Source organism: Stegostoma tigrinum, chromosome 7 (genome assembly GCF_030684315.1).
Source record: "Stegostoma tigrinum isolate sSteTig4 chromosome 7, sSteTig4.hap1, whole genome shotgun sequence".
NCBI lineage: Eukaryota > Metazoa > Chordata > Chondrichthyes > Orectolobiformes > Stegostomatidae > Stegostoma > Stegostoma tigrinum.
In genome coordinates, this window is record NC_081360.1 from 27,578,381 (window position 1) to 27,596,207 (window position 17,827).

Consider the following 17,827-nt stretch of genomic DNA (forward strand, 5'->3'; position numbering starts at 1 on the left):
TTAGTATAAGCCAGTGTTAGCAGTTAAAACATATACGTAAACTGTTGTGATTTTTTTCCACCTCTGTCTCTTTGCTCAATGTGGATGCACACACACACACAAACACACACACACACACAACACACTCAAAAATGTTCATACAGATCTGTAGTATTAATTCATTCATGAATTTTGTGAAAAGCAATCAAAAATCTTTTTTAGGATTGTGACAATTATTGACCAATTATACATGTAAATTTGATTTTCCATTGTGCATAGCTTCAAATTAATTTTATATTAACATTACTAGCTTAATGGCAAAATGAGAACCATTCTAGATCTGCACAGAAGATGTTCAACTCATTGTGATGGCCTGGAGTTGGAGAAATGGAAAGTAGTTTGAACTGTGTCTTAGTTGACTTGGATTTGCTAAAGAAAAAATCTTGAATGTACCTGCTGCACAATGATTTGTAGACCAGACATTTAAATGAACCATTTTTACTAGGAATGCTAAAGTTAGTTTGGGCCTCAGCTTTTATGACCTTGTATTTTTTTGAAAATTGCACAGTATCACTGAGAGTGCTATGAAAGCGGATGTATGACTTATTTTTATTATTCTGAGACGATCTGGAAACTTGGCAGATTACTGGTGTCATCGTGTGGAAAGCTAGGGAATTGATTGGTCTTGTAACAATTGTGATGTAGCAGCATTTACAAGGTGATTCAGTTCTGCCATCTGGTTGATTTCCTCAAAGTTAAGAGAGCAATAGATGACTCTCACATTTGACAGCATTTCCTACATTGAGCCGATTTCATGTCCCCATTAGAATGTGTGTTCAATGCATGTTTCTGTGAATAATGAAGCCTGCACGTCAATACCAAATTTTCAAGGAGTTTTCATAGTAACCTTTCCAAGAATTCAAGCACTCAAGCTCTGTTCAGGACAAATGACCAAACATTGGAATAGCAAGTCCCTGCACCAGCAAGAGTAGTCACTGGAATTGCTAAAGGTAATCTGAACCCTGGATTTTTCTCCCTTAGTAAACCTGGGAAGTCACTACATAGTGCTGTCACATGTTCTGACAGTGGTTGCTTGCTTGCTTGCCCTTCAATACTCTACTGTTCAGAAATGAATGGAAATAGAACCCTTAATTGAGGTAAGGGCCTGGTTGTGCATGAACCTGGAATTCAGATCCAAGGATCAGTGATTAACAGACTCTACTGTGCTGGCTGCTTGGAAAGTTTGTACAAGATCATTTTTAATGCACTTCCTTTGGATTTAAAAATAATTTTTACAAACTTGCATTACTGCTTTTCACGAAACTGCCTATTATTATTCTGATGCTAGCTGATGTTATTGCTGGACAAGTCAGACTCTAGGCTGAAATCTAGCTTGATAGATCATATTCTTTCTTTTTTGGTTTCAACATAGTGATCTTTCACTGAAACACAAACATACCATGCTGCAATTTTCAGGTTTAACAATAAAACATACATTGATGACGGAAGAGAAATGGAGATAAAATAGAATAAATCAAGCTATTTACACATAGCATAAATATACAGATTTCAAAAAATAAGGTAAAATGCAATCCTATTAATCCTAAAAGTCTTTTTTTACAGTACTTGCACTGGACAGTATTACCTTCCATTTTACACATATAAGGCTCAGTTTAACTGTGGCATCAATGCCCCAACTTGAGAATCTTACAACCTCTTTCTGGAGCTTCATGCAACTGAACTTAGACTTTCTCAGATTCAATTTACCCTTTCATGGTTTTGATCAAACACTCCTGGCCTGGAACTTTTAAACTAAATTCCTTACACTGAGGTAACCTCATCCTTAATAATCCTAAACTACCTCCCTTTCTCGGGAACAATTGTTACAAACAACCAAGACTGCTGCAAAATGCCCTAACCTAAAACAAAAAAAAACTTATTTCTTTCTCAAATCATAAGTGTTTTCCCTAGGCCAAAATAATTTCCAAAGTCTTCTATCTGAAAGCCTAATGCATGATACCATTTACTTTGCACATAAACTTTACCACAGTAAAGAATTTCCAATTAGTCTGCCTCAACTGTTTATCTCAGACTGTTTAAATAAAAATATTAAATAACTATGGCTGTAGAAATATCTACAGGTTAATCATTAAACCCATTCAGATACCTAGAAAATTCATGCACTACTAGTAGAAAATTCAAAAACCCCAAATTAAATGATTTAAAAATAAATTTAAAAATCTCTCATCCCATACATCACACATCACTCTCTGGAAGAATGAAGTAGTATTGTGTACAGGCATTTCCATTAGCCATCAAAAATGATCTTGATGCTAATTCTGTGTTACACTAATAGTAGTAGTATGTTGGCATTAAACATACAGTGAGTTACACAGCAACCTTATTTTACATTAGTTCGTGGACACCTTACCACTCAGTATCCTTTGCATGTGCAGTCTATAAAACATCCACACAAGAGCTTCTTTTCCAGGCACATTAATTATTTTCTAATTATATAGTTGAAAAATTAAGCTCCATTCAAATAATGTTAAGTCTTGAAATCCCAGAATGTTTAAAGCAAAATTGCAGGGTTGGGACCCATATAACAATTTCTTGCAAGTTGTTGGCCGTGTTAATCTCAAATCAAAGAATCATAAAGTTCAGAGACAGCCTTCAGTTTATTGAGACTGCATGAATACAAACTACTCTAAATCTACACTAGTCCCACTTCCCAGCACTTGGCCCATTGCCTGTTAGGTTATGACACATCGAGTGCTCATCCAAGCATTTTTTAAAGGTTTGAAGTTTCACAACTTAATTACCCTCCCAGGCAGTACATCTCAGATTCCTAACACGCTTTGGGTGAAAAAATAAATCTCCTTCCTGACTTTTACCTTAAAATTATGACCCCTCATTATTGACCCTTCAACCAAGGGGAACAGCTGCTTTCTATCCACCCGTCCATTCCCCTCAAATCTATACCCCACAATCGGGTCTCCCCTCAACCTTCTCTACTCCAAAGAGAACAACCTGAGCTTATCCACCTCTTTTTCATAGCTGAAATACTCCATCCCAGGCAACATCCTGGTGAGTCTCCTCTGTAATCCTCCCAGTGCAATCACATTCCTTCTATATTGTGGTGACCAGAATGTATGCAGTACTCTAATTGTGGCTTAACCAAAGTTTGCACAGCTCCAACTGCGCTTATAAACGATGCCTATACTGATAATGCAACTGTCCCCTCTGCCTTTTTAACTTCCCTATTAGCCTGTCCTGCCATCTTCAGGGATATGTAGACAAGCATCCTACTGTCCTGCCATTCATTGAGTACTCCCTTGTCTTGTTATTTCCCATAAAGTGCATCACCTCACACTTGTCAGGGTTAAATTCCATCTGCCATTGATCTGGCCATCTGACCCATCCGCCTATAACCTCCTGTAACCTAAGATTTCCTTCCTCACTGTTAGCCACCCTGCCAATCTTTATGTTATTCACAAATTTACTGATCATTCCCTGGCTCCTCCAGGGGAGTTCTGTTCTCTTTCGTTTATATATATCAGGAAAAACACAGAACCCAGAACTGATCTTTGTGGTATGCCACTGGGCACTGGCTTCGAGTTGCATGATGCAGAGCCATCACAAGATTCAGTGTCTCCCCTTCCATTGTAGAATGTTTTTTGCTGATACGTGGTCAGTTTCTTTGAAAAATAATTGACAGGACGACCAATCCCCATCTTGGCACAGGAACAAAAACAAAGTTGCTGGAAAGTTCTGAGGAAGGGTCACCGGACCCCCGAAACATTAACTCTGTTTTCTCCTCCACAGATGCTGCCAGATGTGCTGAGCTTTTCCAGCAACTTTATTTTTATGTCTGAAATTTACAGCATCTGCAGTACTTTTGGTTTCCCATCTTGTCACTTTGCATTCGATTAGATCCACACCACTGTCAATGACATCAACAGCCTGATTTACTGGCCTTGCATAATTAGGTGCTGGTAGTACCATTTCCGTTACCAGAACAGCTTTCATCTTTGCAAAGGCATTTTGACACTTATTTTATCAATAAGTCTGCTAAGGTTCAATAACAGTGTTGAAGTTCAGAATAAACTTGAGATAGAATCCACTCATACCGCCATAACTCAAAATTACATGTTTTAAAATCCTACAAAACCTGTACTTCCACTTCTGTAGGGGCCACTTAGCCTTGTCCCGTAGTTTAGCTCAAATAAGACAACCTTTACCTTGGCAAAATCACTGTTGACCTGTCTGAAATCCAAGTTGGCTTTTTGTAGCTGGTCCAACAGTTCAGTAAAATCTTATTTTTGCCCGGTTTGACTAAAACCTATTTGTTTATCTACATTAGTTATAAATGACTAAATCCTATGGATTCATTCATTGCAAATTGTGACAAAATAATGTCCTTTACCCTATCATTCGGCTATTCCTGACAATAAGCTGTACCCTTGGGAGTTGCGAAAGCTCCTTTGTTGAAAGTATTTCAGATTGAGATAGATAGATCTTGGTGTCTCAGGGAATAAGAGTATGGCGAGCAGGCAAGAAATTGGAGTTGAAACCCATGATCAGCTTTGATTGTATTAAATGGTCGAGCTGACATGAGGGGCCTATTACTGCTCCCCTGTTTCTCATGTTTCAATTATCTTCACAATTGGTGTATCTAGCTCCACTTTCTTTAGTTGCGGGACCACAGAAAAGTGTTTGGAATTGGTGCTAGTCCCAGCGATATGCAATACTGAAAAATTGGCATGTTTCTCAACTACCCTTATGTAAATGCCGAATTATTTTGACTGTATGGAAAGCAGCCAATGAGCTAATGTTCCAAGCAACTTTCACCAACAATTGCATTGCAAACCTGGTTACCATATTTTAAATTTTCCCAGCAATCAGAGCAGATTAGTCCAATTTATTTCTTTTTCTTCCTGTTTTCTGTGGAGAAACTCGGTGGAGATTTGAAATGCTTACAAGCAAAAACCATGATACAAAGTTTGCCTGAGCAAACTTTGTGCATATACTCAAATGAGCATGGTGCATTATTTACATTTTTGTCGATAAGTAATATTTATGAGATTTTTATCTTTATTTCAAGTATCGGGTTAGTATTGTTGTATGGCTTTCATCATTAATATCAACTTCCATTAAACAATTTCAAGTATTGATTAATATTTGTTGGTAATTCACCTAAATACGTGGTGTTGAGAAATTGAATCTGTAAGAATTAATTTGTTATTTCCTTGGGCCTTGTGAATGTTCCTTTTGAGAGAATGGTCACTTAGGGGAGACATGTCTCCTTTTTGTTTTCCAGAGACATGTTCAGTCATCTAGCATCTCCTTGCATCCTTTTGCAATGTTGACTGCTGCTTGTGCAGCAAAGCATGCCACAAAACAGGGTAAGTGGGAGTAGTCACTTGCCAAGCCCTTCGGAGTTAAATTGAAGTCTGTTTTATTACATAAGTAGCAACTCTACTTTTTCTTTAATCCTCTAAATTATGCCAACTTAGGAAAACTTTGATTTGCTATTATTTATTTCAGAGTTTGAATACCGATGGTGAGACCAGAACTTATTGTCCATTTCTAGTTCCTAAAGAAGGCACTGGTGGGCCGTCTGCATGATCAGAAAGCAATTTGAATCAATTAAGTAGCTTGCTAGCTTATTCAGAGGACAGTTAAGAGTTAAAAATGCTGATGAGGTACCATTTGAGTTGCGTACACAGCATATGTGTTAAAAACATTAATGAGCAAGATAAGATTCTACAAAGTTTGATAAATTCCTGGTCATTTCAAGAGACTTTCAAGAGGGCATTGAATAATTATTTGGAAAAATGGATATGGGGGAAAGGATGCTGGAGATTTGCATTAGGTATTGACACACACTTAATGAGCTGGCACAGGTACAATGTGCTGAATGACATCCTTTGCAACTGTAAAACTTTTGTGAATCTGTGATTTTACTGTTACTACCTTTTTTGATACCCTATTTCTGAAACTACCAAATTCTGGAACTGCTAGAGGTGGTGTTTGAACCTGTCTTATCTGGGCTATTAGTCCAGTAACATAAGCAGAATGCTACCATATCTTTACATCACTTCAATGTTTTTACTGTGTTGTGGTTTTGCGTTTGCTACCAAGGTGCAAAGTGCAGTTCATGATAAAATCCCAAAAAGCAATAGAAATCCAAAAAGAGAATTAAGTCAACAACTGTGGCAGCTGCTACTAAATTTCGTTTTGGAAATTTTACACATGGGCCCAATCTGTCATTTTGACTTCCACTCAATAAGCAAAGTTTTATTTAACTTGTCCATGCTAGAAACATTTTCAAACAAGCCAGTCATGTTGTGCAGGGCAGCTGGGGATAGGTAATAAATTACAAATGACTTATAAAAATGCTTAAAACCAGTAACTGGAAGGAGCACCAGCACAACTATCCAAACAATGCATTTCAGTGCAATTATTTCTTGTTATTTTTAGATGTTCATTTTTCTTATCCTAAACAGATATCAAACCTAAAGTGGGAAAAACTGCATCAAAGCAGAACTTTAAGGATCCTTCAACAGCATTTCAATCAGCTGGCCAGCCTCGTGATGATTGCGGTGTTATGCAGCAGAATGCAGAATGTACATTCAATTCAAAGACTTTTAAAGAAGAGTTGCAATTTTGATGGGAGTAGCAATAGCTACCAGAGCCAGGGATTCTATGTTTTCGATGGCTTGTTGAAGGTCAGTCTTATCAGCTATTGATAACTCACCTTTGCTGACATCCCTTTAACCCTTAGTTCACGTTTATCTATAAATTAAGTGGGTCTGGCAGTAGCTGTGGAGAGAGAAACAGAATTAACGTTTCAATCTGTTATGACTCCATTTCAGAACCTTCCTGAGTTCTGAAGAAGAGCCATACTGGACTTGAAACATTAACCCAGTTCTCTCTCTACAAATGCTTCAGACCTGCTCAGTTTATCCAGCATTTTCTGTATTTGTTAGAATATAGCAGGGTGTGCATATGGGCACGATGTTACTTAAACATTATTATAAAAATGACCATGGAATGCCATATTCTCCCTGCAGGACTCAAGTGACCAGTCTGAAGAAGAAATGCTAGACGACAAAAATCAGTATCTAACTTAAGTTTGGAAGAGGTGGATGATCAATTTGCTCCCATTAATGAAAACAGCGTCATATTTGACAAAGGATTGAAACAGTCCCTGTGCTGAAGAATTTATCATTGCAACTAAAATTTGCAACACAAATAGTTTTAATAGAATCCAAGCTTTTTGTCCTCTATGTCCCATATGGTATAATACAATGTATTTCTAAAATTGTTTCACTGAAAAATTGACTGAGTTTGCAACATCAAATATTGTGGAAAACTGAGCATCAGTAATTTCAAATTCTATTGTTAATTAAAAGTAGGAATGATGAGAAAGTGTGATAATGTGAAATATAGAGATATGTAATCGACGTGCAAAATGGTCGTGGGGTTATATGATGGATATGCAAGACAGAGAAATATAATGGCATTCACAAGATGGCGATTATGTAATGAGATTTATAAGAAGTTGTGTTGTATGGATATGCAAAGTTGGGACAGTGCAATGGGTAGTTAATATGTAAGAAAAACAGAAATTGCTGAAAACGTTCAGTTGGTTTGGCAGCATCTGTGGAGAGAAATCAGAGTGCACATTTTGGGTCAAGTAACCCTTCCTCAGAACTGACTGTCCTGAAAATGTTAACATTTTTTTCTCTCCATAGGTGCTGCCAGACCTGCTCAGCACTTACAGCATTTTCAGTTTGAATTTCAGATATCCAGTCTCTGTAGTACTTTGCTTTCTTTTTCTTGCTTTAGTTTGGCTTCACATTGATCACGCTTACCTTCCATTCGTGATATTTTGCGAGGGGGGCCCAGTCAGAAAGTTATCTTTCTGAGGAACATTTCTCATATGAATGAAAATATCTGAAGATCAAAAATGAACAGGAGCTGAAGTTTGTTCAGGATGTTAATCATTTTGATGGTGTAAATTTGTAGTCCCTAATGGACTCAAGTGTAAGAGCAAAATTAACTCTGAACCAATTAAATCTGTGTCATTGTCCTACAGTTTCATATACTGTAGTTCTGATGCTTTACTTGTGTCAATTCTTGGGTATACTCCTGTGGAAAGTTGGTTTTAAGATCAGCCATAATATAAATGAATTGGGATAGAGAATCAGGAGCTGAATGGCCATATGCTGAGGAGGCCAATATACGACCTAAATTTTACATTTCAATGGGATAGAAAAGTGGCAGTGTTTTGATTATCCTCCAAAGTTACCCTTTTCCAATCCTGAGAATTGCTGTCAACAGCTCAAAAGGCTATTGCAGTTTCAGGTTATTCAGTGTCACCAAGGAAAAATTAATGTAAAATGGGATATTTACAATAAAAATCATGGTTTTAAAATAGCTGCCAACCAGTCAAATATTAACAGTTCATGAAATGGTTCTTTCCTTGGTAACATTTTAAAGTTGCCACCTTTTGTCCATATAAACTCTGAATGCACAGTTAAGGTAAGAATCCAGAGCCCTGCAATGATCAATGGCAAATGCCCAGGTCCAGCAAGATTTGACTCATACCTCTTTATCACAGAAAACCAACAGTGGGCAAAGAGGCTTTTGGCCCATTGAGTCTGCATTGACTCACTGAATAGCATCCCACCCCAATTCAGCCCCTACTTCATCCTGTAACCCCACATGTACCATGGTTAATCCATTTAACCTGCATAAATCCTGTACACTATGGGCAAATTAGTATGGCCAATTCACCTAGCCTGCACATCTTTGAACTTTGGGAAGAAACTGGAGCACCCACACAAACACACAGAGTGTACAAGTTCCACAGTCACCCAAAGCTGAAATTCAGCCTGGATCCCTGGCATTGGGAGGCAGTAGTGCTCAACCCACAATCTAGGACCTTAAACTGCAATCAAACACCATGAACCTGATGTATTGTTTTAATTACAGTTTGGTTTGCACAAAGTTAGTGGGCATAGGAGGCGCGATGAGAACTGAGAAGCATAAAGCCTTGTACATTACACATTGTGAAATGTTTTTGAAAAGTGTGAAAAAGGCTTGCCAAGCATTTATTGCATAAGGGCACTGCCTCTTCGAAGCAAATTAAAGTATGATTGAATGCCTTCATTCAGAATAGACAGGACTCACTCCCAGTTGTCACACTGGTGATTCAGAATTTCTTTTGTCCAAGAGATTAATGTACTGTTGTATGTAAGCCAAAACAGAAAAGCTTATTTTGACAGAATTGATAAAACAAAGCTGCACAAAATTGTGATACTGGATTTTCCATAATGATGAATCAGGAATTATTTTCTTGTTCTGAGAACAGACTGCACTGGTCATACAAAAGAAAGGTTTTATACTAACAATGGACCAACATTACATTTCTTTTTGATGGAGTTGTATAAAAGGGCCCAGTGCGTTACTGCAAATGAAGTCTGGAAACGGAAGTTTTGAGATCCACGCAAATTAGACACAATGGGAAAGGTAAAGTTAATTTAAATATTAATTTAAATTAATATCTTGAATGTGTGCAGTCTGAGCTAAAGCATGCTTATTTTTGCAGGTTACCTTTTACGAGGACAGGAACTTCCAGGGTCGGCACTATGAGTGCAGCAGTGACTGTGCCGACCTGTCCCCTTACATCAGCCGCTGTAACTCCATCCGTGTTGACAGTGACTGCTGGGTTGTGTATGAGAGACCCAATTACATGGGATACCAGTATGTTCTGACCAAGGGAGAATACCCTGATTACCAGCGCTGGATGGGATTCAACGACAACATCAGGTCATGTCGCACTTACTCATATGTAAGTTACAATTTCTTGGACGAATTTTGTAACTTTCTCCATTTCTGAATTTTCACTCTTTTCTCTTGATCCGTTGGTATCTTACTATTTCAGATGTAACGTGCCCTGTAATGTGGTGGATGGTTACAAAACACCGAAGGAATTGCTTAGCTGCCAGAACCGTTTAACCCCTGAGTCTGTCGTACAATAAATTAATGTCTGGCCTGTAATCTAACTTCATATCCTTTGAGCTAACATACTCAAGTATTGTTGGATGACAAAATCCTATCAGGCTCGGATTCAAAATTAACAATTGATCCATCAACTGCAGTTCGTGGAGGGGAGTTCTATCCTCCTGCAGCACTTCGTTCATAGAAATCTTAATGACGTCCGTCCTTGTAACATCTGGTTCTAACTTTTGGCTTGTGTCCCCTAGCACCGGACTCCCTAATCAGCAGAAATAATTTCTTTGCATCTACCCTTACTAGCTGGGAACATTGATTAAATCACCCCTTAACCCTTCTAATTGCAGGGAATAAAAATAAACGTATTTGTACAATCTTTCTTCAAAAATTAATCCTTGGAGTCCAGGTGTTATTTTGTAGTTTTTGATAAACACTCCCACCAAGACCCGGATATGCTTCCAAAGCTAATACTGCCCAGAACTGCTCATAATACCTCAGGCATGACCCACCCAGAGCTTTGCATGGCTGAAGCGTAACTTCTATCTGCATGTATTCTCATTGCATTTTGTGTCAGTTGATCACATTGTATTGACCTTTGTACTTGGACTTCCCAGTTTCTTTTAGCTTCCACTCTCACTAGCATTTTGCCACTCAGAAAGGACTCAGTTTTATCCTTGTTTGGTCAAAAATTGAAAGCCTTAATTTTCTTGACATTGAAATCAATTTGCCACTGTTTAATTTATTAATACCTCTTTTTAATTTAATGTTGACTCTCTTGTCCTACCTGGAGCTGAAACGATTGCAGCATAAGTGAAAGGTCATTAGTTGATCACTTAAGAGCCTCAGTTGGTGGTGATTTGGTAAGGTGAGGCCAGAACTTTCCCAACCAGAACTTAATTTAGGCATAGGATACTCTGGTCTGCTGACTTCCCACCAATTAAAGTTCACTCCCCACCTCCAGGTCTGTCACTTCCAAAGAAGGAAGACGTAGATTAAGAGAAACAGGAGAAGCATGAAGAAAATAAACACTTTGAATGTGATATTTTGAAAATCTCCTGGAATTTATTATCTTCAGCGATGAAATTGAACCAATTAAATTGATCTCTTTCTGGCGCAGTCTGTGCCCTGAGGCGTAACTTTAACACTGATCAGACATTGTTGAAAACCTATTGTTTTTGAGTTCCACTTCTCACATTATGCAGTGAGTTTAATGAAAAATTAAACAATTGAGTAGAATAAATCCATCAGTAACCTCTAAAGGTTCACAGCCAATGGCCTAGCTCTTAATCTCGAGAATATGCTGCCTGCTTTGTGCATTGAAAATGGAGTGTACTATTAACATACTGTTATTTCGAAAGTATGATTCAACACGTTTTCGGCAGGTTTTATCTCTCGCGTATTTGCACATTGTTTAACTTATGTTAGTATTTTTGGCAGCAATTGTGCATTGGTTTGATGATTTTCTAAATCCTGTAGTCCAGCGATGGTGCCTACAGAATGAAGATTTACGAGAGGCCTGACTTTGGAGGACAGATGATGGAATTCACAGATGACTGTCCATCTGTCTACGATCGTTTCCGTTACCGTGACATCCACTCCTGCCATGTGATGGATGGTTACTGGATCTTCTATGAACACCCCAGCTACAGAGGGCGGCAGTACTTCATGAGACCTGGTGAATATAAGAAGTTTGGTGACTGGGGAGCAACTTGCCCAACAATTGGATCTTTCCGCCGTGTAATGGATTTCTAAATATTTTAAAAACCCCAATGCTGGTTCAGAAATAAACACCGCTTTGACTGCCACAACTATGAGTCTTCCATTCATCTTTATTAAGTAATGCAAATATTTCTCAACATTTTAAACTTGAAATTTTGTATCTCAACACCCGGCCATGATTCTGCTACATTGAATCATGACCGGGTGGCAGCTTTGTTTATTACGATGTGGAGATGCTGGTGTTGGACTGAGGTGGACAAAGTCAGAAGTTACATGCCATCAAGTTATAGTCCAACAGGTTTATAAGAAATCACAAGCTTTCGGAGTGCCGCTCCATTGTCCGGTGAAGCGCTCTGCCATTTCACCTGATGAAGGAGTAGCGCTCCAAAAGCTTACGATTTCAAATAAACCTGTTGGACTGTAGGTTGTGTTTGTTTGCTAAACCAGTACGGCATTAGACTGCCTCCAGACAGCTTGACAGCTCTGATACCTGTTTGAAATTCCAGTCAGCTCCTGAAAATTTGTCTGAGTAGGCCTTTAAAGAAATTTAACTGGCTTATCCCTGCCATTGGCCAATTCAGTTGATAGAATTGCAGCTTCAGAGCTGTATATAGGATGCTGCTCTGTCTTTAGATTGAAAATACATTTGGAATCGACGGGTAGCCCTGAAATCAGGCTCTGGAATAATATTATGCACACAATTACAGTAACACTAGCAATGCATGAGCTTACTTATGATGTTTACTAGTTACAGCAATCATGGTGAGGATTTCAGTGCCCAATGGCTGCAGCCCTCAGCAGGAGATCCAAGTTTTTGCAAGGCTAGCATCACTTGAAGATAGCTTGTACTAAATAAAGCGAGCAGGAGAAATGTAGGAGGAGTTAGAGACCAGAAAAGCTCCACCAGACCAGGCAGCATAGCCCAGACTTCCTTGAAGCAGGCCCAGAGGCTTTGATGCAAAAAGAAGTGTACTGGAGGAGAGAAGGCATTTTCGGAGGGCCAGGAGACCCTGCTGAAATTTACTGAGAAAGGTTGTGAGTGCAGGCAGTCATTGCAGTCAATGGCAGTAGGATAGCACCATGGACTTGAGTGCAGTGTGGAAAGAGATTCAATAGCCACACATGAGTTATAAAAAATGTGATAAAGGGAAGTGAGAAAACAAAGAAAATGTCTGCTCAACCAGGAGACAACATTTGCAGCGCTGTTCTTTTTTCTTCCTCTTCCAAATTTTTATTCCATCTGGATGCCACTCTCTGATATTTTCGTTGCAAACAGCCAGCTGATGAGAAGCATTGGTGATCTCTCTGCTTCCCTCACTCGCTCTTAATTATCATCCCCTAAATCTGCAGCTCGTAGTTATCTCAGGTCCAAATCTTTCATTATTATCAATTCTGCACAGCCTTTTCCTACCTCGGTCCCAAGGTTCACAAACAGGACCTGTTTGTCCTGGCAGACATATTGTTCTTCCTGCCAGATTACAGATTTCTTTCTTTTGCCAACTCCTTTTTGGCCCCTTATTAAGTCTCTCCTGATCTAGATCCATGACATTCTCCCACTTTTAACAGTTTCCCATTCCTTGGCCCTGACCATCTTTTTTTAATGATGAATGTGCAATTTGGAGCCCTAACCTAACCTAACCCTACCCCATGCAGACAAACTGAGGGCTGTTTGCTTCTTTCTTGAATAGAAGCCCAGCTAGTCTCCATTCCTCACCACCTTTCTCTGCCTGGTTAAACACATTTTTACATTAAAACTATCAGCCAGTTAGCCTATTACCTATCATTGGGAAAATGGTAGAATCCATTATTCAGAAGGTAGAAGCAGAACATTTAGAAAGTCATGATAAAATTAGGCAAAGTTAGATCAATTGATGAAAAGCAGATTGTGTTTGGCAATTTCACTGGAATTGTTTGAGGATGGGGAAAGTTTGAACACATTGTCTGTGTATCCATTAGAGTTTAGCTGACTGACAAGTGATCATCCTGAAATGTACAAGATCTTGAGGGTCACTGTGAGGAGATATTTCTTGTTATGGTATAGGCTTGAATTAGGAGACACAGTAAAGGGATTTCCATCTTAAAATGAACATAAGGAAGTTTTTAAGATGAAGGTAAGGAAGAACGTAACGCAGTTTTCAACGAGAGGACGGAAGTGAATTATCAAGAACAGACTTTGCTTTTAATTAATTGTCTGTTAAACTAGTTATAGAGATAATCAAAAAAAGCCTCATTGAGGCAGTTTTGGATTTTCAATTGGCAGGGAAAGGGAAGAGTGTCTGGAGTACAGCAGGGTTAACCTGGCATTCAGAGCCAGGAAGCATGAGAGCTAATGGAAGTCCTGAACAACTCATTTCAAAGATGGGCAACCAATGTTCTGCTGCTGAACCAGTGCCATAGATTCACTTTGCTATTTTGGGAAATTTCACTTTTCTGATTAATGAGTTTTAGAGATGGGCATTATGCTGTTGGCATCACTTTTGCAGGATAGGTTGGATGAGGTACACAATCCACCACTGATGAATTTTCTCATGTCATCGAGTCATCAGTTATACCCATGTAACCATCAAATTGCGGGTGGCATCTACTCCTTGTATCAATGTGTCATCAGCAATGCTGAGAGTCCAATATCAAAGTATCACTCTCTCTGTGTATGTCAGCATGCTGCTTCTGCATTCACTCAGAGTGGTGCAACACTAAGTTCTCTAGGAGGATGGCCACTCTCAATGGAAGAGCTCATGCACTCAGACTTCCGAGCCATAATGAGGCACACATGCTACGCAAGCTCTTCCTTGGCTGCCCATAGCTTCACAGTGCTTCAAGGAACTGCAAGAATCAGGATCTTATCTGCTTTTGATTCTCTACAAAGACACCTCTAGCCTGTGAAACCAATGAGCTAGTATGATGCCTTGCAGAGCTTGTTCGTGTCGGTTCTCCTCCTATCACACTCCATTCCATTTGCTCACAGCCGGTAGTCTGCTCACCCTTTGCTCCCCATTCTGAACTAGATTTTGATGTTCATGTGCCTGTAACAGTGCTCAAGCAGAGGCAGGATGAGACGGTGCATTGTGGATTGTCCCTTACTGAAGCAGCTGGCGACACCTACACTGTTTGAGTCTGAGGATTGCCAACATCAGCTCCAATAGGAAAAGCAAGAAGTGCACTGTGTTAATAGAGCACAAACAACTTTGCAGTTGCAACAGCATGACAGATAACAGTGGTTGATAAGTCAGAGGTGTTTTCTCCATGCAATAAGCCATTTGACTCCTTGAACTTGTACCACCATTCAATATTATCAGAGCTGATCCTGGACTTCAACTCCACTTGTCCTCTCACATTCAATATCCCTGATTTCTTGAGAGTTCAACATCTGTCTATTCCTGTCTCAAATATATTCACAGATGGATCACCTGCAGCCTCAACCTTTTATAATGTATTTTATTGACTTTGAAGAAGTAGCAGAGAGTAATGTATCCAAATGTGCTGCTGATGACAAAGACACTGGTGAGATTGTAAAAGCAGAAACAGATGCTAGAAATCTGTAAATAAATGCAGAAAGGGCTGGAAAAACTCAGACTCTATTTGTATCTCCACCGATGCTGCCAGAACTGCTAAGTTTCTCTAACACCTTCTGCTTTTATAAGTTTTCCTGTCTCCGCTTCTAGGGAACATATGTTCAGCTACTTGCCTCCTTTTGATACCATAATAATGAAACATCTCACAACCTGTTTTCATATTTCTAGCTAGTTTGCTCTCCTATTCAACTGTTCACTTAATAACTTCTTGGTGACCCTTTGCAAGTTTCTGAAACAAAAACTCTCAATTCACAGAATTTTCTTTGCAGCATTATAAGCTTCTTTCATTTTAACGCTATTCTTCATTTTCTGAGTGAAGAACACCTGACATTTTTTTTGCCAAGTCTTTGCTTTCAATTGAATATATTTTTTGTTGAGCACTTTGAATTGTATCTTGAAATGATTCCCACTGTTCATTTACTACCATTCCTTTCAGTCTATTTTTCTCCAAATAACCTGAGTCACTTCTCCCATCATACCTTGGTACTTGTCTTTAAGGTTAAATTTTTTGTTTGCAAGTGGAATTTGTCATTTTCAAGCTTGGCTTGGAACCCAACAGTATCATGTTAATTTGTTTTTTAGTGAATGTTTTACTATGACATTACCTTGCTTCATTACAGACTATCAGATTTGAGATAATTGTATCCCTAATTGGTTTCACAATGTATTACTCCAGCAAATGTTTTGCAAAAGCATTCTGCAAACTTATCTTCCAGACCATTTTTGTTGCTTTGGTTGTCTCAGCCAATATGATTGACTTCATTATCTTATGAAGATTAAAGTCCCCTAGAAATATTGTCTTTTTTAGAGGCTCCATTGCTTTCTCATTTTCTGCTTTGCCCACCATCATGATACTGTGCCGATAAGCTACTCCCATAAGTGTTTTCTGACTTTTTCTATTATTGGTTAGAACATAGAACAATACAGCGCAGAACAGGCCCTTCGGCCCTCGATGTTGCGCCGACCTGTGAATTAATCTAAGCCCATCCCCCTGCACTGTCCCATCATCATCCATATGCTTATCCAAGCTCTGTTTAAATGCCCGTCATGCGGCCGAGTTAACTACATTGGCAGGCAGGGCATTCCATGCCCTCAAATTTCTTTGGATTCAATACTGATTTGCATCATGATGTTCTGAGGCCAGTTTCTTCCTCATAAATCCTATAATGTTATCCTTCATATTCACACCTACCTATTTGTCATTCTTTCTGTCTTTCAGAAAGATTGTGTACACTGGAAAAGTTATTTCCTAACTTTGATCACTTTGCAAATGTGCCTATATATTGACACTTAAACAAACCTATTACTTCTATTTATGCCATTAACTCATTTTTCTTCTTGGAGACGCTTCATGCAATTAGATAAAGAGCCTTAGGAAATTATTTTTCTTACTTCTATTTCCTTCAATGATTTTATTCGCTGTTGCACACTTAATGCTGAATGTTGTCCATTTGTATTCCATCCTGCTTTTAACTACACTGCCATGGCAGTTCTTTATTGATTTATAAGTCTCACTTCAATTGAAACTCCTTACTCCCATAGCACACTTTGATCTATGTATTTAATTCTATAATCTGCTTGCCCCTATGCCAATTGGCTTATGCCTTCGGCAAATATCCATAGTTGGTTGCCTTTGATATTCTGTGTTTTAACTTGTATACAAAGTCTCTCAATAGAACATCATTCCTGGTTCTATCTATATCATTGGTTTTGATAAGGACTACGATGATTGAAGCCATCATATCAAGTCCAAGTTCCTCTGCAATCCCAGGGAGATTCCCTTAATCCAGTCCTGGGCAGGTAACTCGACCTTTGGAGCTGCAGAAAATGGTAGCTATCCCATAAATACACCGTCTCCTGTCTGTACCATTTTCATTTTCACTCCTCTACACTTAACTGACATCTTGCAATGTGGTGCCACGGTAAGTCTGCTCATTGTTCCTCAGGTCCTACAATCATCCACACAGGTAACAAGCACTTATTGCATAAAACCAGGGATCGAGTCCCTTCCATCAGTATACTTTATTTCCCCACACTTGCCTAACTCACAGTCCAACCCTGTGGTAAAGAATTCCAAAGATTCATGATCTTCTGAGAGAAGAAATTCCTCCTCATCTCTATCTTAAGCGTATCATGCCCTATTCTGATATTGCACTAATGTTGCACCAGCCACAGATACTTATTGCAAATATAGTTGTTGAGGACTGTAGTGCATTCAACAGATTCCCCAACGTCAGGCATACCATGCCATTCTTAATGTCTTCCAACCTGGCCGTCGCCAATGATTTGTGGAATGACTACCCAGTACACATTACACTACTGCTGCCCACACCACCTTTTGACTATTGTGTGCAGTTTCTCCTCCAGTGGGTTGAGGGAGAATGATGCTGAAGTGGACTGCCCTTCCTCAATTCTTACTCTGAACTGTTGTGCTCACAAATTTGGATTCCTTCGCATTGTCACCCCAAAAGTGAGTTTGGTGGGCATCCTGGTGATGAGTCTGGCAGCTACTGTGGAAATGTTGGAGCACA

At 39.0% G+C, this 17,827-nt stretch overlaps 1 protein-coding gene across 3 annotated transcripts in view; it reads left to right on the forward strand.

Annotated features, from left to right (window-relative positions):
• LOC125454375 (gamma-crystallin M2-like) overlaps nucleotides 1-11,798 on the forward strand; it is a 32,286-nt gene extending 20,488 nt beyond the window's left edge. The window contains exons 1-4 of one of the 3 annotated variants that reach the window (XM_059647130.1): nucleotides 6,690-6,710; nucleotides 9,444-9,519; nucleotides 9,599-9,841; nucleotides 11,482-11,798. In XM_059647130.1, the coding sequence (XP_059503113.1) occupies nucleotides 9,511-9,519; nucleotides 9,599-9,841; nucleotides 11,482-11,757 (528 nt within the window). In that variant the 5' untranslated portion in view covers nucleotides 6,690-6,710; nucleotides 9,444-9,510 and the 3' untranslated portion in view covers nucleotides 11,758-11,798. Of the gene's footprint in view, nucleotides 1-5,299; nucleotides 5,385-6,488; nucleotides 6,711-7,055; nucleotides 8,083-9,443; nucleotides 9,520-9,598; nucleotides 9,842-11,481 lie in introns of those variants that run through there. The other 2 variants (XR_007247975.2, XM_048535060.2) reach the window with 2 other exon arrangements.
• Nucleotides 11,799-17,827: the final 6,029 nt, after the last annotated feature.